The following is a 22,361-nucleotide window of genomic DNA, read 5'->3' as shown; positions in this document are numbered from 1 at the left end:
ACCATTAACAACTTTAATCCTAGATAAGAAACCAAGGAAGTAGACCCAGTAATAGAAATTCAAGGAAAGACAATAAAAATTATGTACTTTATTACAGGATGAAATGATGGGAGAAATTTAATTACCCAGAAGTAGGAGACCTGGACTGAGGCTATGTGCATGCAGCCTGGCCAGCCAAAAACATGAGCTGCAGCCCTGAGGCAGGCGTATTCTGACTCACAGATAGGCTGATGTTTTAAATTTAAGCCAAAAATTAGGAAATATGTTGTCTTGTATAAAGATGTCTGGCAGATATAAAAGACCTGAGATTAACAACAGAATATGGAAAAAAATTATGGGCCAGTAGATAAGTTAAATCATTATGTAAAGAGGATGTTTTGATGAAACAGAACCATTATTGCACAGTTCATATTACAGACACACTTAGTGTAAGCTGAATTTATCTATCTGAAGCAGTTTAGTCACCTTCAAGTAACTCATGAAAAACTATTAACTGATACCATTTTACATTCCAAGAAGTTTAACAGCTCAGCTTTTATTCCTGGAAGAATCACATGAAACAAATCAAAATCAGAAGCCTCCGAAGGTTTGTTAGATCTATGTAACAATAGCAATCAAGCGTGAAGAGAAGAGAATAATCAATATGGTATTTAGTAGAGGAATCTTCCAAACTACGTTAAATTATATTTCCATTTCCTTTTCTGAATCAAAACCAACTTACTTATCAAAACTGTATTGAGCCATTCTAGCAATGAAAGAGGCTTCTCCAACCACTTGAGCCATTCTGCCAAGAGCTTCGCCTGCTGCACATCTCAAAATAGGGTTAGGATTATCAAGGGCACCCATTACCAGTGTCAGAGCAGATTTGCGGACTTCTTCTGGTCCTAATGTGCTTTTATTCTCAGCTAAACCCTACATGAAAAAAAATATGAAAACAACATTCAGAAGCAGGGGAGAAAGGGAAGATGAAAGAACAATTTTACTGTAATTGAGATCTTCAGTTAAAAGTTACTCACTTTTATTTTTGTTTAAATTTGTGGTCATTTATCCTATAATATACTGGTTGAAAATATTTACAACTCAAAATCAACAACAGTCTCATATTTGCCAACACTCTACCTATTTCTCATACAGGAAGACCTGTTGCACCAGTCTTTTTTATCAAACGCAGTGCAGTGCTACATGCATTCTAGGGCTACTGAACCTGAGCTAGTTTTACACAGGATATCCCAGAAAAAAAGAGAAGCTTTAAAATCTAACTGCAACATCTCTTTCTGTCAGACAGGAAAACCACAGCTCAGTTGTTTCTGCAAGTATCACTTAAAGACATTTTAGGTACATTAAAATATTTTTTTCTTAACAATCACATCTTTGCAAAAATTTATACAGCCTGTTATATGAGCATTCTACAGAACAATAACACTAAACACTGCTTCTGCAGCTTCTTTGGCTCCCATATTTCATTAAAAGTACATCACCTTTCACTACAACTTTCAAGAAGTCTTACTTTGGGGAAAATAATTAAACACATGTAAAGGACTGCATGTGTTATAAGGGAAGAAGTTGATGGCTCTACCACAGATTCTCATTTTCTGTTCTGGAATCCTCATTTTGGCTCAATCTTGACAATTCTTTGGCCATTCGGCATGGCATAAGAAATCCAGGCATCTGTCTCAGAATCTACTTTTCAACTTGTTGCAACATAGTTCATGTTTCTAAGAACAAAGCAAGGAAGAGAGGTGCTGTTTTGCCACTGTATTTTGCCCATTAACCAAGGACATGGAGCCCCAGTAACAATTAGCTTAAACCTGGCAGCCATTTTTGGTGTGGCACAAGTCAGACGAGAAGAACATAAGCCAATCTTTAATTACAGACTGGCACTTCTATGAGGGTAGCTTCCTCAGTGCGCAGGACATAGTTTCTCTAAAGATGAACAAGGATGACAATGACAGACGTGCAACAGACTCATGAATTGAAAACTATATAAAACAGCATCAGGAAAAAATCTGAAAGGCCTTAAGAAATTTTACGAGCAGAAAGAAAATCCTACACTCTAAGACATTGTTCCACAAAGCCTTAAGGCAATGCAAGTCACTGAAACCAAGTATTTCTCAAGAATATCATTTGTGACATGCTGTCTAGCTTCCTGACATCATAGCATGAGGTTAGATTTCCAAGTGTAGATAAACAGCACAGAACTGTACCTGAATTCAGTGAGACTGGACATAAGCATCTAAAATTCTATGCAATATTAGGGCATCTTAAGAAGAAAAAATTAGGACATTCAAAACGGAAACCCGAATCTGTTCTTGTTCTTACTTCTATGAGCCTCATCTGCACAATACTCTGACATGAGGAGATTTTTGAGCATATGTGAGAAAGTACTTAAATCCATGAGTACAGTGGAAGTAAAACTACAGGACTAAAAAGGAAAAAAAAAAAGATAGTCTGAATACTATAGAATGACGACTACATGAGCCTTATCTGTTCTCTGTACTGATACACACAAACAAGAGCTCATGTTAGTATCTGAAAAAAAAAAAAATCAACTTTGGTATTTTCAAGCTTCTGAATGTTTAAGTGGTAACTTTAGTAACGTTCTTCTAACAGCCTTTTGTGTTTGATCTAACATCGATCAAATACAAATTGATGAATCAAACTGCTGAACTTTGGCACTCATTGCAAGTTTACAAGTTTTACCTTCAAGGCACTAAGAACAGCAGTAAATATATTAAGCTGCACAGCTTGCTGGCGAACACCTTTAGCCTGCTTGACACACTCAGCAAAGTGATCCAACATCTGTAATCTAAAACAAAGGAAAGAACGTAACATAAGTGATACTCTTTCAAAATACAAACTAAAATACAGCTGGTGAAAAACCACACATAACAAAAGGGCCTTTTAAGTTCAGCCACGGAATTTATGCTTCAGGGGCTGCAGAGGGTTTTCAAGTTAGGTAGAAAGGGCAGAGTTATTCTGAACATCCTTTTGCTGGTTCTTTTAGCTCATCCACAAATGTTTACTACTCCTTTTAAAGAAAACACCATCAAGAGGAGGTGAGTCTTCAGATACATTTGGCTGTATAAGTAGAAAGCTAGGAGGACAAGAGTGGAGAAATACTGCCTCTCCACTACCATTCAAAACAGTGTTACTCCCCATATTCCTATTATTGTTCCTATTGTTTTCCACATTTAGTCCCCATTTTCCCCTCACTGAGTCATGCCTGAAAGTGTTACTGGGAGAAGTACCCCCTAGAAGATACCAAGAAAAGGAGTATAATGAATAATCCGCATTATTAACTACTCAGTAGTTCCCCAGACAAATCTTTCCATAGCTAACAACAGATATACATCAAGTTGAATTACTGCAATCTGGCCTCAAGTCTATCCTGTGCTTACTGCAAAATGAGATTGACTGCTAGAAAAAAAATGTTCCCATCAAAATTGCACTGAAGGAAAATTTTACTTTGAAATGCATCTTAGAGCTGCTTTCACTCTGTGCTCAGTGACGAATTAGCTAAACGGAATGACAAAAGTGGTCCTGACAACTTGTAATTCTGCAAAGATAATGTGGAACACAAAGGAAAATAAGCTGAACTCCATTCCCTCTTCTTCATCATGCATAAAATCATTTGCTGAGTATAAATCAAATGGTCTTACACATGGATGGCAAATGAATTTCAGTGGATGTCACTGCTGTGTTTTCAAGGCTGATCTGAAGTTAATTGCAATGGGTATTCTTCAGGAAACTGTGGTTGCAGAGACGTTAGTACTGTTAAATGCAGTAAGAGGAGAGAAAAATCTAGTCTCTTCCTCTGAATCCTAATCTTCAAAACGGATCAAACTGAGGAAATCACCTTATTTCTAAACTGAATAGACATATTCTGGAATCCTGAGACACAATGAAAACCAAATACTGAACTCAGAATTTAAAGACAGTTGTTATCAAAGTAGATTCTTATTTCAAGGGAAAAAAAAAAAAAAAAAAAAAAAACCACGAAACATAATACTATCCAGAAAACAAGGCATTAGATTCTGAAATTGAACACTGATGTAAACTGACCTATGTTTGTAAGAGACATGAGGAAAAACCACACCAAAGAGAGCCACAGACGCATCAATGACAGATACTCCTAAAGGAAGGGGTCCAGGTACAGCTTCACCCGCAGGGATGCGCAAATAAATAGAAGATGGATCATGTTCCAAAGCACCACTTCCAGATGCACTGTTTGGCTGAAGCTGCAAAATGCCACATAATATGAATACCTCTGAATATACCTTTGCACATAGAATTTGGAACCAAATACCAAATTTTTGAGATAACCAAAACACATGTGCAGTCACTTAGAACAATTAAATAGATTACAAACACCTGAATGTAACTGCAGCATCCCCATGCATACGCACACTATTATTTACAGGGCCAGCTAAATCACAGAGGGTCAAAGCAGTTAACAGCTGGATAAATGCATAAACTACCACTCCCGGTAGTTAAGAGATGGACATCAGAGAAAAGCAGCTTAATTCTGGTACTAATAGTAGCTTCTGAATCACTGACTACAAAGTGACATTTCAGAAAAAATAGTTATTCATTCACTCTCTGTTTGAGCATTCAGTTACAATACAGTATAATAAATGGTCAGTTTTGGCTGTAATGATTTCCTACACAGAAAAATTTAGAAACAGTACTGAAATCACTAACATTTCTATCATCATGAAAATGCTTTCTAACCATCATTCTTTCAGGAAACACAATTATCTTCTCTGAAGAAAAACTTATTTTTGTAACTCATTAACTATTTAATCATGAAGCAAAATTACAACTTAGTAGCTCTGTATTCTTGAAAGGTCTGAAAACAGAGCAAACTTTTGTTGTGATTGCCGTATCACTAAAAAATAAAATGTGATCAAGCACAAGGGAATCCTCTGATGCACTACGGTGCTTCAGTTACCAACAGTGACACTGTTTTACAGGTTAGAGGTAAAAAAAACAAAAAAAGGAGGGGGGGGGCGGGGTGGAGGGAGGGGAAGAGCATCCCAGAAAGCTCTGTGGATTGAAGACTGCACCAAAAGTCTACTGTGTCCACCAAAACAAGAGAAGTTTATAAAACTTTTCGCTTTGACATGTTGATCATTCCTCTGAAAGTTTCCCCATGATTTCTCACACTTGTTATCAGTCTTGGCTTTTGGATCTGCTCAATCAAGACAGCTGCCTTCCGAGAAACCTTGCCATTATTAGGCTGTGGCACAAGAGACGTTTTCAGCTTCCCCCTTCTCCTTACACCAATAAATTTCTGAAAAGCTGAGTTGCAACATTCATAATGGTACAGTTCAGCAAATGCTCAGAACAGTTAGTTGTCTTGGGAACACAGTTCATTGAGAAATCAAAAATCAGACCAGACTTATGAAGACAGAGATTGGTTGGTGGGTATACCCAGATGGAGAACATTTTTTCTCTCTGTGCCATTAAATCCTGAAATATATGAGGGTAAAAGGCTTGAAAAAAAGGCAGCCAGCCCCTTCCTAATCATCATAAACTAGGAAAGCAAAGGGAAGGCTATTACCAGATAGTTTTAAACTATTTAGCATTAACAAATTGTTCCCCATGCTACACTCCTTTCCAGGGCCCATATGAAAAGTAAATGGATCAACATTACCAGTTGATCTGAAAAAATTTGTTAAGAGACTCCCATAGCAATACATTTTAAAATTTTTTCTTCCTATGTTTCAAAGACTCACTTTTTTTAGAAGTGCAGCAAATTCCTTACAATGCCAAAAAAAATTGCATCAACACTTCCAAATGAAATGTAAGATTTCTTATTACACCTGTAAAGCCAGTTAAATCTTGTTTTGCTATAACACCATTTGCAATACTGAGATTTTGACAGCAGTTTCATTATAAGACATGTTAAGTGGATCTTATACTTCTGGTTCAAAAAATATCTAAGAGAACAGCTGCTAAACTAGGAAGATCAGGATGAGGTAAGGAAGGAGTGCTGTTCTGTTTTAAAGAATAAGGTTAGTTCACTAACCACAGTAGTGTTATACAATTTGTATCTCAGCTGTAGGCAGTTTTTAAATCAAAACAGCACAGTGCAGATGGAAGAACTTACATCTAACAAACCTCTGAAATAAGACTAAAAACAAAGGCGTGAAGCTTCAGTTTTAGAAAGCTTCCCCCACACACACATCACAGACAGACAGTGCGGATAATATATTATTCTTCTTGGGTTTTATTACCTGGTCTTCAATTGACTTATGATCCGTTTCCTGTAACCAAGAGCCAAGAAGAACACTATCATCATAATGACAAAGAGACCTTAGGAGTGATGTGGTTGTATTAGCAGAGTTGTCTGTCAAAGTAAATTCTGCTACCAACTCTCGAAGCAGAGCGTTAAATGATCCTGAAAGGATGGACATTAAAAAGAGTCATTGCTGCTTCTTATCCAAAACATTTCAGCTAGTGATCAGAAGCTACAAATTAGGCATGTACCATTACCTTAATTTTACAGGTAGCAAACAGACAGAGAGTAAACCTGATAAGACTAGAGTTGAGAGCAAAGCTTCAAACAAGCCTGGACTCCCAATTCCCAAATCTGTGTTCTAAACAACAAACTGGGCCATCCGCTCCTGGGTGACAATCCAGATTTTGTAAAAAATTGATCACCCACATGATCATGTAAATTTAATGAATTAACAAAAACAAACAAACAAAACCCAAAAAGCTAATTTGTCAGATCATGTGACAGTGCCTGGCAATACAGTAGTAAGAGCATAAATCTGTCTAACAGATCAAATCAGGTGAAAAAAAAAAAAAATACCAGAAACCAAAACTAAATCTGCATTCTCACATCTGCCCTTCAAGTGTACTAAGAAATAATATTCTCTACCTTTCACGTAACAATGACATAAAACATCTGAACTGGATTTCAGAACATGATCCCCATACCTCTCAATATTATAAACAGCACTGTAACTTCTGTATTCTAAGTGTTACTTCTAATATTTTATAATATCCATAATCTGTAATTATACTGTCAAGACGACATACAGAAGACAAGGAATACATCACAAGACTCTTGCATATTCCTAGTATTCTCTTTTGGATCTTATATCTGCTTCATAGTCAAGCACCAAAAATACATCAAAAAGAGTAAGTTGAATTTTTACTTTAATAAAAATTGTTAAAAATTTATGTACCTTCATATGTCTTTGGAGGTAGTAAAGCCAATATATCATAAAGTCTTAAACGGACCATAGCTGCACTAGCTTTGAGATGAGCTCCATGGGCTTTAATTACTGATGGAATGCTATAGAATCAAAAGAGAAAGACAACCAGAAATAGTGCAGTTATGGAAAAGAGTCTTTTCAGATTTCTTTTCACAAAATATGTCTCTAGCCAAGACAAGAAAACAGTGTTCAGAGAACTACTCTGAGCAACATTGCTCAATTATCAATACATAAGCTGAGGTAACTGTACAGAGCAAACTTAAAAAAAAAAAATCAAAACAAAACAAAGAAACAAAACAAAACAAAACCACAAACACACACACTGCTATAAATCAGAAACATGTACCCCCCCCTCAGAAAAACCTCGTATTTTAATGGGGGTTGTGGGAAGGAAAGGAGTGAATGGGTGAGAAGCCAAACCACAAAACCCAACCCAAAACTGTATTTTTTCTTTTATCCTGTAACATGTTTAAAGCCTTCTCATTAGTACATTTCATAAGAGGAGAGTTTATTGATTAACATCTAGTATATTAGTATCTTAGTTTTCTCATTTCTTTCACAAGGATAGGCAAAGCACAAATTCAAAAGCTGTCTGAACTGTAAATCCCAAACACAGTTAACAAAAGTTACCATGGTAGGCCCCTCAGCACAGGCAATGCAGTAATACCCTTTTACAAATCTAACAATCATAAACACAGTGCTCAATTTTTTTCAACATGGACAAGCAGTGACAGCGTAGTACTAGGTCAGAATATCAATTAAAACAAATTAGTTCTAGTATTTCAAATCCAGGAAAAGACAGAAGTGGATATAGAGCAAAAACTGCTTACTTACTGTGACATCATTGTCATGGCACATTCTATAGGTGTCATCAGTTTCCTGATCACATCCTCAGTAAGGAGCTCAGGACAGTGAGCAACAAAACTTCTCATAGCTAGTGACAAAGTAGTTTAAAATTTTACTGAAACAAATATAAAGCATGAGCAACATACAGATTCCAAGAGAATATCAAAAAAGCAGAAATTAAAAATGTTTATTCAAAGACTCTGTGACAAGGTCATAAAACTACATGCCAAAACCAGGTCAACATTGATGAACATCTGACACATCTTACTAATTTTCTTTGAAAGTAGGGAAGTTATAAGAGTTCTCTTTATCATACTTGGGATCGTGATTTGGTTTACTGAGCACTTGGAATCTCGAAGTTTGAAATTCTTACCGCACAGAGCTCCAGCACGGCCTTCCAGCGTTACTTGCCAGGTAAACGAATCTCCTCTCACCTTCTCTGCTTCCAGCTCCTTCAGAGAACGTGGAAACACGTTTCGCCATAGCAGCAACATCTTAGGCAGATGATACCGAACAACAGAAGGACCTATGCAAAAAAAGATAAAAGTGACAACATAACAAAAACTTGCATTTAAGTGTGAAAAATCTGCCATAAAGGCTATTTTTCTCTTACTTCACTTCTCTTCCTCTTCTCCCTACCTGAACAATGAAAAACAAAGAAAATTCTTTCTCACTTCTAGGTTGAAAGTGTGGCAAATAAGTAGTATAGGTAAGCCTGTTTCTTGATACTAATACTAGAAATAGGAAATAGGCAATTCTATACATTGTCATGTAATATGTAACCACTGCCAACTGTCTTTTTATGTTTTTATTCTGACTTCTAATTTTTTTTATATTACTATTTTGAAGGCAAGCTCTATAGCATATAACAACTTGTTCATAAAAGGAGTAGAAAAATAACTGACCATTCATCACTGATTATGTAACTAGTTTCATGGTCCAGTTTAAAGAAAACTTCTGAAAAAGCTCCAGAAGATCCAGTTCAAGCGCATTAAAGCTATATTGGAGAAGGACAACCAACATAAGGCTATGCTGTTAGAAAAGCATTAAAATAAGCTGGCAAAAAAGAGACAATTTAGAGAAGCAAGATGCAATGCAAAACGGTATTTGCTAAGAATTCAAAAGACTGCAGAATGCATCAGAACTTTACCATATTTTCCAGTATAAAAAAAATCCAAACAGGAAAAAACAACACTACCGCTGCAAACTTCAAGAGGATATTTATAACCTCTCAAAACGTAGCTTCTGATAGTTCTGTAAGGGTAGATATGAACACGAGTCTGGCTTTTTTAAAAGGCAATTGAATGGCTTTTATACTGATAACACTTCTAATCAGTACTGCTGCCTATCCAGAGGCACACATGTGACTTGTTGGAATGCTCATTACATTTCTTTTCCAGTCCATTTCTTCTGCACCACAGTATTAAATAAGGAAAACTATGGCAATTTTGCCCTTTTCGTAGAATAACTTAAGACTGGGTTTCTAAAACAGGAACAGAATTTTTTTTTTAGGTATCGTACCTTCTACTATATCCTTCAGTTTACATAAACACTAATATTTTACTTCTTCCCAGCATAACACTGCTGAAATAAATGCACTAACACTGCTTCCCTTGGTATAAATACTCTTGTGCTACATACTGGACTGATTACATGTAGACACCATTTGCCACAGTGGATAATCAAAAATGATGGACAAGCATTAAAATAAAACAAAAAGCAACCATTTTTACAAACCTAAGGTCATAAGTGCTCCAAGTAAAAGCCATCCAGCTTGAGTTCGCTGCAAGGAGAGTCTGCTGTTTTGTGCAGCAGTTCGTAACAGATCCTCAGCAATACTGACCACCATCTACACCAATGACAAAAACCAATTGATTTTAAAAATATAAATTAAACCACTGCAAGCTACTGCTATACATCCACCCTTCCAGACTATATATAAAGATGTTCTCAAATAATTTAAGTTGACTTTCCATAAAGAATTAATGCAGATTAATTTAATGCAGATAATTAGTGTTTTGCATATGACAATATACAGTAATATTCTCTTCAGCAGTTATCCATTAATATGTCAAAGAAGAATGCAAATTTTAAAGAAAGAACAGAAAGAGGTCGGCAAATATTGCAACTGAAATACTACAAGCATATACTATGGTCATTGCTCTCTTGCTAGACAAAGTTCAATTTCAGTAATGCTTTAACTCATTACCATGTCACATGTTTTGCAAAGCTATTACTTCTAGATAAAACGATATCTTTTAGTACACTCACAGATGGAACACTCATTATCTCACCTTCCCTTTGGCATGAGGAATACCTAAGGGACACTGATGCACACCACCTAACAAAGCAGCCATTGCAAAACTGTAGCCACTAACAGCTTCAGGGGAGGTCTTCAGATTGTTGAGTCTTTCTGCACATCTATCTAAAAACGGAGTCAACTGAAATGGCAATGCCACAGCTACACATCGCAAGCACCATGCGGCAGCAAGTCGAGCAGCCATGCTGGGATGAAGAAGAACTGAAGTTACTGTCTCCAACAGGCCTACAGAAAAAAGTTTACAGTCTTAATGTTATGATGTGCTTTTTAATATACGCAGACAAGTAAACTGAATCAATACTAGACAGGCAACATGAAAGCTAAGACAGTCAGAATTAAAGTACTTGAATTTAATGACTTTGCCTTTTTCTTTAAGGGAAGACAGAAGTGTCATTACCATTCTGCCGCTCCACAACAGATTTTCTCTGCAAAGCTGGAGCTGCCAGAGCCATAGCACTGACTTCTACTACTCGAACAACTGAAAAGAGGCAGTAACCCTGTATAAGGGAACAGGCACTGGATGATTCCTACAGTCTGCCCATCTTTTGTACAGATTGCCAATATTAGAGCAACAGTAAGACTGATCTGTGGTTTTGCCTTCACACTGAAGACAAGCACATGCTACAGATGTTGATGACCACTGCACTCTGCTTTTGACACAGTGCTGTCTCCCCTGTACCAAGTTACCATCCCTCTATGCTTTCTGAACCGCCATGCCTAGCTAATCCCACTTTCTAACAGTGAGCTCTTCAGTCCAATCTGTCTCCACATCAACACCTTCCTCAGTGCACATTTCTAACTCTGAAAACTCCTACTTCAAAGCCCCCACTGCTGCCTCATCTCTTAAAACTGCAACACTACCATATAAAAGTGGATTCCCATGTTAAACAAGAAGAAAATCCCACACAAACTTAGTCAAGCCAAATAACCAGATTTCTAAAATGAGACTGTAAACAGCTTCATCTAGACAAAATACTCTTAACCTCCCCACAGAAATTTGGTATCTGAAGGCAATACAGCTTTCCAGGAGAAAATATTTCAGACCTTATATAGCAAAACAACATATTTCCTATAAAATCAGTATTGGAAACAAATCAGTACTAAAAAATCACAACTTTACTCACCCTAAAAAAAGAACTTCAGGCAGACTTTAATCAAAATAGTTGCTTAATACTTTGTCAAACTTGAATTAAAGTTAGGGTACTAAACACAATGAACTGGACAAATGTAGCTATCTGGAGTACTACTGAGAGTGCCAGTTTCATCAATTCATTTCTTACAAAATAATTTATTATTTAAGTAGATTTAATTGTATTTTGTATTCATTGCTCAAATGTATCATTTAACCTATTTAAATTTATTTGCATACCAATAGAGGGTTCTTGAATAAGAGGAGATGCAGTGGCATTCAGACTCTGAACCAGACTACCCAGTTCCTGGAGGGCACACACCATTACATGCTGGCTTGCAGCTACATCAGCAGCTCCTGATTTATTTTCACTATTAGTATCATTCACTACTGCTTCTGCAGAAAAGAAAAACACAAGTACCTTGCTTAACTACCATTTGAATCACACTTGAACATATACAGGATAGAAAAGGACAGTCTAGTTTTGAGATAGAGCCTATATTAAAACAAAATCACAAGTCTGGTCATAGTGTGAACACACAAAGCAAACGCATTCTGAAGAGAAATAGTTTTATAGTTATCAGCCAAACACAATCATTCAAAGACTGTGAAAAACACATGTGCAGCATCTGTAACTACAGGTGGCAGTGCACTAAGGGATAGGATTAATAGTATAGCACAGCAAAAGCAAGTATACACATATACAGCATGTCTGCGTTGTATCTATACACAGAAACTAAAAATATAATCTTGACATATCTAGATTCTGCATACAAATTTGCAAGCATATATATGGAGCTAAAAAAAAAAAAACAAACCAAAAAAATAACCAGCCCAGACCCTTAGTAAAAAATTAATCACAGAAGCAGCAACTGTCACTTCAAAGAAAAGGGACTTTAGTACCAGCTTAACACTTATATGTCTACTACAGTACAAATTTATAAAATGTTTCCCCTTATATGAAGGGAGGCAATCATTACCAATTAAAAATCTTTCCAATTTATCATTAAATTCATCAGAAATGCTCAAAAAATAAAACAGTTCTTCCAATCATCCAAGTACATAATGTGATTTCCTGCAACCTTGACAAGGTGGCAGGAAGAAGAATTTCTGCAATTGTTTCATCTCAGAAGTAGCATTTCCAATAGACTTACTTTCCTAGAAGTAATACTTACTGTAATCAGAACCCTTTTAAGGTTCCACAGCTACCCTATCAAAAAATAAGAGAACTTGGAAAAGTTTCAAAATCAATTCTACTTCCATATGTTAAACATTACTTTAAACTCAAGTTAGATGGCAGCAGGAGAAGAAAGAGGTGCAGGCAAATGCACTGTCGTGCAGTTCCACTTCACTTTCTCAATCTCCAGCTCAAATTAACTCATTTCATAGTAAACAAACACCAACACGGTTTTGTCAGTTCTATTCTGCAAAGCGGACACATTTATATTCTCTAATTCCAGTCTTCAGATTACATCTTTATTTGGCACCTGTAAAATCCAATTGAATTTTACGTAAGGACCTACAAGATTCTGACCTACAGACTCTTCAACACTGGTAGTAAAGAACTCCGCATGACTTTCAATACAACCTGTTGCAATATAGATTGCAAATGCACTTTTCTCCCCACTTCCATTCTAAGAAAATGCAATAATAAGGATAAGAAGCCAGTTTTACACAATCGCTTTTCAAGTAGAAATTACATTTTGGATATCACATTTTGAACAGAAAGCAGCTGAATTATCTTTTACCATAACAACAAAATTACTCCTCAAAGTAAAAGAAAACCTGAAAAAAGGCTGGCCCAGTATAATGACAGTAACTTTCAAGTGGTCTTAAAGAAAAATGGTTCTCACCCACTGCCTTCATTTGTTTACCAATGGCTTGACATATATCTTTGGCAGCTGCAATCTGTGCTTTCTCCCCAAGTAAGCTGCCCACAGTTGCTCTCAGAATAAAGGACACGCATCTTCGAGAGTAAACTGCATCCACATGGGTCTGAGTTGCACGAGGATGGGAGACCAGATCAAGTACATGTGACAAAAACGTAGCAAAGTTGCGCTCCAACCACTGACCTCCTAATGTTGTAACAAAGACAACGTAGGCCTGCAAATTCAGAAGTTAAATACAGATCCAATTAAAACAGAAGTAAAAGACTATATTCAGTCACCAAAAACTAAAGACTACAGTTATACTCATGCATAATGCAGCACTGTAGCAATACTAGTTAGCAATAAGCAACCCTAAAGAGGTTAAGCAGGATGAATCAACATTAGCCAGGTCTTTGCTGTTGAAACTGTTTCCAGTGCCAAGAATAGCTCCTATACTTCTACATATACTGTGAAGTGCAAAATACTCTTTGGATGACAGAAAGAAAACCCAGTCCCTTCCTCTAAACGTGCATGCGTCTAAAAATTTTAAGAACACGTCAATAACAGCAGCAGCATAAAGGTGCTCTAATTCACAATGGGCATTTTTGCCAAGTTCACCTGGAAAAGGCTGAGAAAAATAAAAGGGTTTCACAAAATACCCTATGAGCAAAAACTCTGGATTCTGGCAAGGTACTGTAGCATATTGAAATATATTTTAGAGTGAGGATGCCTGAATTTGAAGAGATGCTGCTACCACTTCATCAGACAAATGGAGCTTCCACATTCAACAGATTTCACCTACTCAAGACAGGCACATGGAGAGAGGAAACGCAATTTAACAAATCAGGTCTGCAAACTTTACCCAGTAGCTGAAAAAAGAGCCAGCATGCACAACAGGACAACAGTGTGTCCTCTCTAAAAAGAAATAAAATTTATATAAAGAGCTAAAGTCTTTACTACAATAAGTTTTCAAATATTTTTGCAAGTTAATCCCATCTAATATACACTGATCAAATAAGCTTTCCTTAGCATGTATTTTTATCTATTGTTACTGCACATCAATAATAAAGTAGCTTAGGTGAATGACACTGCATGTACATCTCACAAAACATGAGTAAAACTAGACTTGCAAGTTAACTTATAAATTAATAAATAAATATGTATTTTTCTTATTAAAAGGGTTACAGTTATGTATAAATGTTAATTTATTAAAAAAATATTTTAAATTACAGTTTATGACAAACCTGGGTAACACCAACTCGCACTTCCCTATTGACAGATCCTCCTACTTTTAACATCTCTCCACCACTCTTTAGGAAACCTGATCCACCTCGCAGAAATCCAGTGGCCATGAGTTCCAAGACCTCCTCAAGCGTGGCTCTCTTCACATTCTGTCGCATCACTTTTGCAAAAAGAAAAGTAACCACTTAATCCCCAAATTCCAACCAATACAAGCAATGATCTCGAAAACAGATTTATCAATTTAAAACTGTCTTGCAAACATAAATCTAGCCAACATTTCAGATAACAGCTTGTTTTCATGCTTAAAAAAATACACTACTTTTCCCAGGTGATTTCTGATAGTTTGCTCTCTCTCTCTTTGTGTGACTACAACAGGGATTCTGCCCTCTCTACTCTCTTTAGCTTACAGTTTATAAAACCAAACAATCCACCTACAAGCTTCCGTATACCAGAACAACAATGTGTCATGCAACACTGTCATGTAACATGATACTGAAGGTGCAGTTAGTCCCCTTGGAAATGGAAACCATAAGGACTTGTACCTGTTGCTTGTTTTGGTATCAGTGCTGTAGCCATGACCGTCCCCAAAAGCTTTGACACTGCAACTCGCACACCATAGTTTGAGTTTTCCAGAGCCTTAAAACACAGTGTTGCAACATTCTCTAGTTCGGCTGTCCACATAAACACCGCTTCATTCTGTAATTCCAGCAGACACTGTAGGATAAAAAAAGACCTGCTGAACACCCGTGGAGACCATTCTTACCTCTTATCTAAGTACCAGTGCAACTCTCAGGTTTATTCAGCAAATATTTTAATATGTATATTTTAAGAGTTAATTTACACACACACAGGCTAACCTTTACCCAATAACTTTGCTGAGTAAACAATCAGAAGATTCATGGAATAGGTTAGCACATAAATAAAAATAATAAGAGAAAAGCACAACAGAAGAACTATGTTACCAAAAACCTCTCTCACCGAGGGTCACAGCTAATATGTTTTATCTCATATTTGTTTACAAAGTGGGGAAGACAGTATTACAGTACCTCCATTTACATGAAATAAGTCAAATTCTGAGCCTTCAGTGTAAACCAGTAAGGACTTACCTTGCCCGAGTAATTACCAAATTTCCTATCATAAACAACAGTTTACAGTTCAACTGCAGCTTCTTCACAGTGACAGCATAGGAATTTCTAAGACTGGCAAGAAACACACCCACCTTAGCCACTGCGCATCGTACAGCCATAGATCTGTCCGTCAACAGAGATCGGGCATTCTTATAAATATCACGGTGACAAGAAGCTGCTGCTCCTCCAAGTCCATTTAGGACTTTCTGTAAACTCATCAGAATTTCACTGCGGCCCTGAGACTGCATACACACACAAAAAAAAACATTTATGCAAAAATGTGGACACAGTACTTTTATCAAGAACCAGGTGCATAATTCTGCATTTTCCTGCTTCTGTGCAGAAGTATTTTTGGAAACATTGATAATATCATTCACTGAAGTCATATACAACCAATACCTAGCTGGTTTTAGCTAGCAGTAAGCACTATACACAGCTCTACTAAAACTGCCTCAGTTGTCACATAAATTAAGGTGAGCACAGGCAATCCAACAAATTGGCCCTAGACAAGAAGCTTCTGTCCTGCTGCAACATCTTTCTGCTGCGGCATTGGAAAAAAAGGAAAAAACATTGATATGAGAGAACAGGAAGCCCAAGTAGTCAACAACTTCCTATTATACCTGCACACAGGCAGGTACTTAGAGTTGGAAGACACAAAAAAAAAAAAGTCACACAGGTACAATACCACAGCCAAAGAAAACAGCTGCCAGGACAAAATCTACACAATCAATACTCCATCCAACTTGTCATAGATTTTAAAACAAACAAACAAACAAACAAACAAAACTACACACACAAAAAAAAACAAAAAAAAACAAAAAAAAACCCAAACCAGAGATGTATCCTGCTCACATGCAGAGTAACATCTTTGTTACAAAACTTAAGTATTTATTATTAATTTTTAAACAATGGAATGTTTATTCAGGGTACACGAGCAGAAATCCTAACACAGTAGTTAGAAATGGTACATACAATCATTTTGCAATTATAATTACTGATGCCACTATGAAGTAACTACTATAATATTCATATGATAAAACTCTAAACTCTCTGCAGTAAAAATATATGCACATGTTTAACTTGATACTAACTATGTAAGCGATCTGCATTTTTCTGGGTAGAAGGCAAACAATTCAGGCATTTTGGCAGACATCTTTGGAGGAAGCAGGTTTCAGTTTAAATTGAATCATATTTTATATATATATATAACATAGATAAAATAATCTGAAACTTACCTCTGCACTTTTCAGAGACTTCAGAAGATTATTCACTGTTTCTGGAAAAGAACTACCCAGCATTCTGCCCATTTTTTCATAAAATGCTCCAACACATGCCACAGCAGCCCTACGAGAAATGACACTGATCGGTATACTCCTCTTTTTCTGTATCATCTAAATGAAGACAACTACTTAAATAGAAATGTAAGTTTTAATCATCACTGATGAATAAAAATCTATTTATTATCCACTAGTTATTCTGGCTGTTTAGCACTGTGCATTTAAAGCATTTTTTCGCTTACAAAAAAAGTAAAAGAGAAGTTATTTGCTTCTAAGAACACAAATGTATTTGAATTAGTATTATTACAGGATCTACACATAGTGTGAAGAATTCTGAAGACAAGTATATGCTGAAATCTCAGGAAGATTAGATTTTCATGTTTCAATAAACTCTTTTCTAGGCACCTGCAAGATAACCCCTATCCTTTAATATATCCTAACACATTTTTATAGATACTGAACGATGAAGTTTTTTCAAGCTTAAGAACTTAAAATGCATAAATTATTGCATAACACAAGAAAATTTATAGGCAGTGTAAAAGTCACTGGACCCAAAAATGGATATATACATGTTTTCCTTGCCCTGCCATTCAAGATTAGGAATATTTTAAGCACCACTGTCATGCAGTTATATACACAAATTGTTCCAGATCAGTCACAGAAGCAGCTCCTGAGAGCATGCATTTTTTTATCACAAAGGATTAAGGCTTTTTTTAAAAAAACTTAAAATTCTCAGATAAATGACTTTTTAGGAAATCTGTTACAAACTCATTACAGCCTACCCCTTAGCGGGCATGTCTCCCACACAAATATCAGAAACTGAAGTTTGAAATCATATAGAAAAAAACCTTCTGGACTACTGCTTGAGTGGGTAACATAAGCTTCATAGCCTGTTATAGCACAAAACGCTTCCCACTTATACAAGTTCTTCACGGAGTTGCAACAGCTTCAAATAAAAGGAGGACAGTATCTGCCCAAATGGTGACTATTTCAGATTTTATTGTTAAATCCTATCATGATTATGTCTGAAGGCAAGCCCAAATTGGGGTTCACTAGACACTGTGAACATATGAAGTAGTACATGTGGAAAAGTACTAAAAACAGTTCCAGCAGAAGCTGTTTGTGGTATTAACCAAATTCCTACCGGTGAGATTGCTCCTACAAGTAAAAACAAACTGGATCACATATACATGCATACATACATCCAAGTATACAGACCCTGTTTGAGAGACTTGTATGGTATAACACAGTAGGGTAATATAAACAGATAACATTTGATGGGGGGAAAAACTTGGTTACAATTCTCTGCCCTTAGATAATGCTCTTGCTTGAAAATCTGCAGGTTCAATCTTAAATGAGGTACCCGAGCGCAATCGGCAAATCCCACTGCTAGCATTTCTTCACTACATTATTTCATCAACTGTTACCCTTTCCATGACATAAGCATGTGAAGAAACATAAGATAGTCCCTTGCCTAGAAGAAAGCATCCCGGTTGCAGATAGCCATGTATGTGTCACCTCTGAGTCCTGCCCTCCATAATCAAAATCCTGCTCTTTTCTCTGCTGTATCAAGCATATGTGAACTCCGAATAAGTGTGCAAAATATAAGTAAATGTAATGTGCACATATACAGGCAGATTCTTCTGTAATATCCAGGACCACTTTGCTTAAAAATCATTCCCCTTTCCCCAGTAATATTAAACATACAGTTTTGTGGGCAGGTAGGCTGCAGTATCGTCTTTGCTCTTGATGATGTCATTACACTTGTCAAGTGTCTGAAAAACAGTAAACGTGTCTCCAATGCTGTAGAGAGCAGCAAGATTTTTGGCTAGTAGTTTTCGTGTAGGTGGCCCAGGGGAACTGCTGATGAGTCCTGTTAGCTGTTCTACAAGTTTCTTCTGTTTTTCCTTGACATCTGTCTGTTAATGGACCAAAAATAAATAAAATAAGTCATTTAATCCTCTGTCTTGCCTTCAACACCCAGAAAAACCTATATGAGATTGAAGTAAATCTTATACCACTCTCTCTTGTATGTAATTCAGCAAATTGCTTGTCCCATGGAGATTTAAGATACATTCAATAACAACAGAGATAGATGCTAAATGCTCAGAATTAGCTGTTACCCTAACTATAACCAATTTTTACTTTTTAAAAAATACTAACAACACAGTAACATCTGCCTAGAACATCTTTTAATCCTCTTTACCATCAAGAATCCCTACTCTGGGAGGGAAGGTTTTGCCTTCCAAATATTTACAGCAATGAAGAACTCAAACCACACTATGTGTTATATAACAGTCATACTGACTGCCTACAATTAAACACCTAAAAGCTACAGAGTAATACAGAGGCTCTTCAAGCTGAATCTGAAATCATACAGTTATCACCTGGCCATTAGTTGTCAACTTTCTCTAGCATGAAAATAATACAAATGTTACAGAAAGAAGAAAAAAACAAAACAAAACAAAAATGTAACATTAAATTACCTTGTTAGCAGCTATGAGCACTTTATCCAAAAATCTTAACCACTCAAAGATAAAGACTGGTCTCTTTGCTTCTGTGATTTGAGCTAATGCTTCCTCATTCAGTAACAAACTATGAGCCAGCTCCATAACTGGTTAAATTCTGGTTTTATCGTAAATTTGTGTAGCAACTCTAAAATAAAAATGTAAATATTAGTATATAGCACAGCAGTAAAGACTTTGAAAAGCAAATGAAAATATGAAGATGAAATCTACTGATTACAGTATCATGGTTGCAGCCTGCTCAGACTTGTCTTAGCTGAGCAGTGCCATAAAAACTACTCACATATTTACATCTGAGCATATCCATTAGTTTTCAAGGAACCGAGTTGTTATTGTAAAAATAGCACATACAGGCAATTAAGGGTGCTAACTCTTAGACAAGGAAAACATACAGAAGTCCCTGTTTAAAAAAAAAAAAAAAAAATACACAAAAGAGGTAAAGGAGTTATCTCATTGTCCTCACCGTCTCCTCTTACATAAAAAGAGAAAGTATTATCCTTAATCAAGGCTCTTGTCCACACTCCCAAAACCTGGGCATGAACCTGGCCACCTTCTCAACACCTTCAACAGAACAGCTGAGAAGGAGATGTGACTATGACAAATAGGAATTTCCACCCATCACAAATTTTAGAGGCAGGAACAGTGACAGTGTTTGACATCACTGACCTAAGATTTCCCAGATCCCACTAGCCTTGCTTTAAGTGCTGGACAAACAAGCCCTCTGAAACCCAACATGCCTGGAATGCAAGCAGCAGCCAAATGCCTGCAAGTCTCCCCAACAGGCAAAGTACTACAGATCCTGCTCAAACAGTGACCGGGTGGTAGCAACAAAGCACTACCAAAAGCACATTATCAGCATAAGCAAACACTCTGCGGACAACTTAACCTTAGCAAACCACATTTACACAAAGTGTAGTTGTTTAATGCAGAACAGATAGAAAAAAACCCCAAAACTTATCTAAAAATCACAAAATTAGGTCAACCATCTTCAGCAAAAAACAACTCAAAAAGCAAAAAACCCCAACCCCACAACCTGAATGCAGTGATGCTGAAACCAGGACCTCAGGCAAAACAGAAAAAGCAAAGCAACTAAGGAGTATTATGTAAGACATCATCTTTTGACAGCTGCACCATTCCACTTGTGCTCTCAAGTGCTCACAGCTGCTTCCTCATTCATGGCCAAACCCAATAAATTCTTAAAGTTAAATGAAGTGATTTAAATTACATAATTTATGGGGTTTTTAAAACACTCCCCAGATCAATCAGTAGTAAAGGGTGATATTTTAATATTACAACTGTATTATGTTTCTAAATTCACCTTAATGATTTGGTGTTGATGAAAGTAAAGCATCACAACGTCTGTAATACTAAGCTTGTTCCCTGCCCCTTGGTACTTTGCATTATAATATTTTTCACTGCATACATCTCCAGCAACAGATCAGCAAAGGTGGAAGAGCCACGTACGGAAGCACGTACAGCCCTTCCATGACACCTCCAAAAACACCTTCTGGCTTTTTTTTTTTGTTTGTTTAAAGTTATAAAGAATTGAGGAAATATTGCCTGTCAGTAAAGCACAGACACATCACCTCAAAACACCTTTCCATGAGAGCAGATAACCGCAATGAATGATGACACTATGATTCTTTGGGTATCACCCCAGAGATCTATACTGCTCATCACACCCGCACAGCACAGGAGTACTGTATGACAGCACAGCTCATTACTCATTTTCCTCCCCAGGTAAGTTTTAATTTTGCCCCGGCCTTCTGAGCCACGAATCCCTTGTACACCTTCTACACACTCCCTTACCTCTTCACGTAAATTTAGGAAACTCAAGTTCTGAGCAACCAGATTTACACATACATTCAGCTGTGCCACTGAAGTGCAGGGGATCAGATACAAGAACAATAGCATGAATATTCAGCTACTTGAAGACTCAAGAGTCAAACACACAGCTATGCAAGTAAGCAATCCAAAACTCACCTACACTGGCCAAAGGTTTGCTCCAGAATTCAGTGAAAAATGCCTACCAAGTTCTACTGATTCTGGTGAGGGCTGGGTCTTACTACGCATCTTATAAGTAATAAATGCACTGTTATCTCCCACAGGATGCAAAGCAAAAGTCTACTTAAGTCAATTAGCACCCAGTAAGTTATTCTGAAGCATTACAGAGATTATAAAATGTTTGGATGCGCTACAGCTCCTTTCTATTCTCCAGCTATTTCTCTGTAGCCTAAATCAACTGTTTAGATCCTCATCACGCTGGCACTTCAGTGGACAAGCTAAGAAAGCTGAAAAACGGGCAAGTCTGGGAAAGGTGACATCCTCCTGAAAACCTGCATCAGGCGAAACGGCTTTTGTGCCTGGGTCCTTCCACCTGTACGGGTTAGCAAGCTGCAGCACCCCTCCCCACACACCTTACCTCGTTTACAAGTCTCCCGAGAAACGCTTCAAGACCGCATTACAGCGCTAGCCGTCCACCAATTCCCCAGCGAAGGAATAACGCTAAAAAGCAGCCAGAAGCCTCCCGCCTGCCCACGGGCACACCCGCCCCCCCCACGCGGGCAAACGCCGGCGCCTCTCCTCTAGGGGCGGCCGGGGGCAGCGGCGCCGAGCCGAGCCGAGCCGAGCCGAGCCGAGCCGAGCCGAGCCGAGCCGAACACCCCCCGGGCCGGGCCGACTCCGCTCGCCCGCCGCCGTTACCGGCCGCGGCGCGCGCGCGTTACGCTCCTCCCGTGGGGCGGCCGCGTCCTCCGAACTCCCGCGCTGCGCGAGGCGTGACAACGCTGCCGCGTCGC

General features: G+C 37.5%; 1 protein-coding gene across 3 annotated transcripts in view; it reads right to left on the bottom strand.

The window, feature by feature from the left end:
• The window catches only part of HEATR5B (HEAT repeat containing 5B), a 57,228-nt gene that overhangs the window by 34,595 nt on the left and 272 nt on the right, over positions 1–22,361 (bottom strand). Inside the window, exons 1-18 of one of the 3 annotated variants that reach the window (XM_042789408.1) lie at positions 21,986–22,211; positions 19,525–19,693; positions 18,746–18,957; positions 16,997–17,105; positions 15,854–16,003; positions 15,177–15,348; positions 14,637–14,794; positions 13,378–13,627; positions 11,765–11,920; positions 10,370–10,620; positions 9,813–9,924; positions 8,449–8,601; positions 8,064–8,163; positions 7,200–7,309; positions 6,240–6,403; positions 4,063–4,238; positions 2,701–2,806; positions 722–912 (exon numbers count right to left, since the gene is read on the bottom strand). In XM_042789408.1, the coding sequence (XP_042645342.1) occupies positions 722–912; positions 2,701–2,806; positions 4,063–4,238; positions 6,240–6,403; positions 7,200–7,309; positions 8,064–8,163; positions 8,449–8,601; positions 9,813–9,924; positions 10,370–10,620; positions 11,765–11,920; positions 13,378–13,627; positions 14,637–14,794; positions 15,177–15,348; positions 15,854–16,003; positions 16,997–17,105; positions 18,746–18,957; positions 19,525–19,650 (2,696 nt within the window). In that variant the 5' untranslated portion in view covers positions 19,651–19,693; positions 21,986–22,211. Of the gene's footprint in view, positions 1–721; positions 913–2,700; positions 2,807–4,062; positions 4,239–6,239; positions 6,404–7,199; positions 7,310–8,063; positions 8,164–8,448; positions 8,602–9,812; positions 9,925–10,369; positions 10,621–11,764; positions 11,921–13,377; positions 13,628–14,636; positions 14,795–15,176; positions 15,349–15,853; positions 16,004–16,996; positions 17,106–18,745; positions 18,958–19,524; positions 19,694–19,846; positions 19,967–21,985; positions 22,212–22,361 lie in introns of those variants that run through there. The other 2 variants (XM_042789410.1, XM_042789409.1) reach the window with 2 other exon arrangements.

The sequence above is a fragment of the Tyto alba genome, unplaced genomic scaffold (assembly GCF_018691265.1).
Source record: "Tyto alba isolate M040663 unplaced genomic scaffold, T.alba_DEE_v4.0 Super-Scaffold_16, whole genome shotgun sequence".
Classification (NCBI taxonomy): domain Eukaryota; kingdom Metazoa; phylum Chordata; class Aves; order Strigiformes; family Tytonidae; genus Tyto; species Tyto alba.
This window is presented reverse-complemented; position numbering and strand designations above follow the sequence as displayed.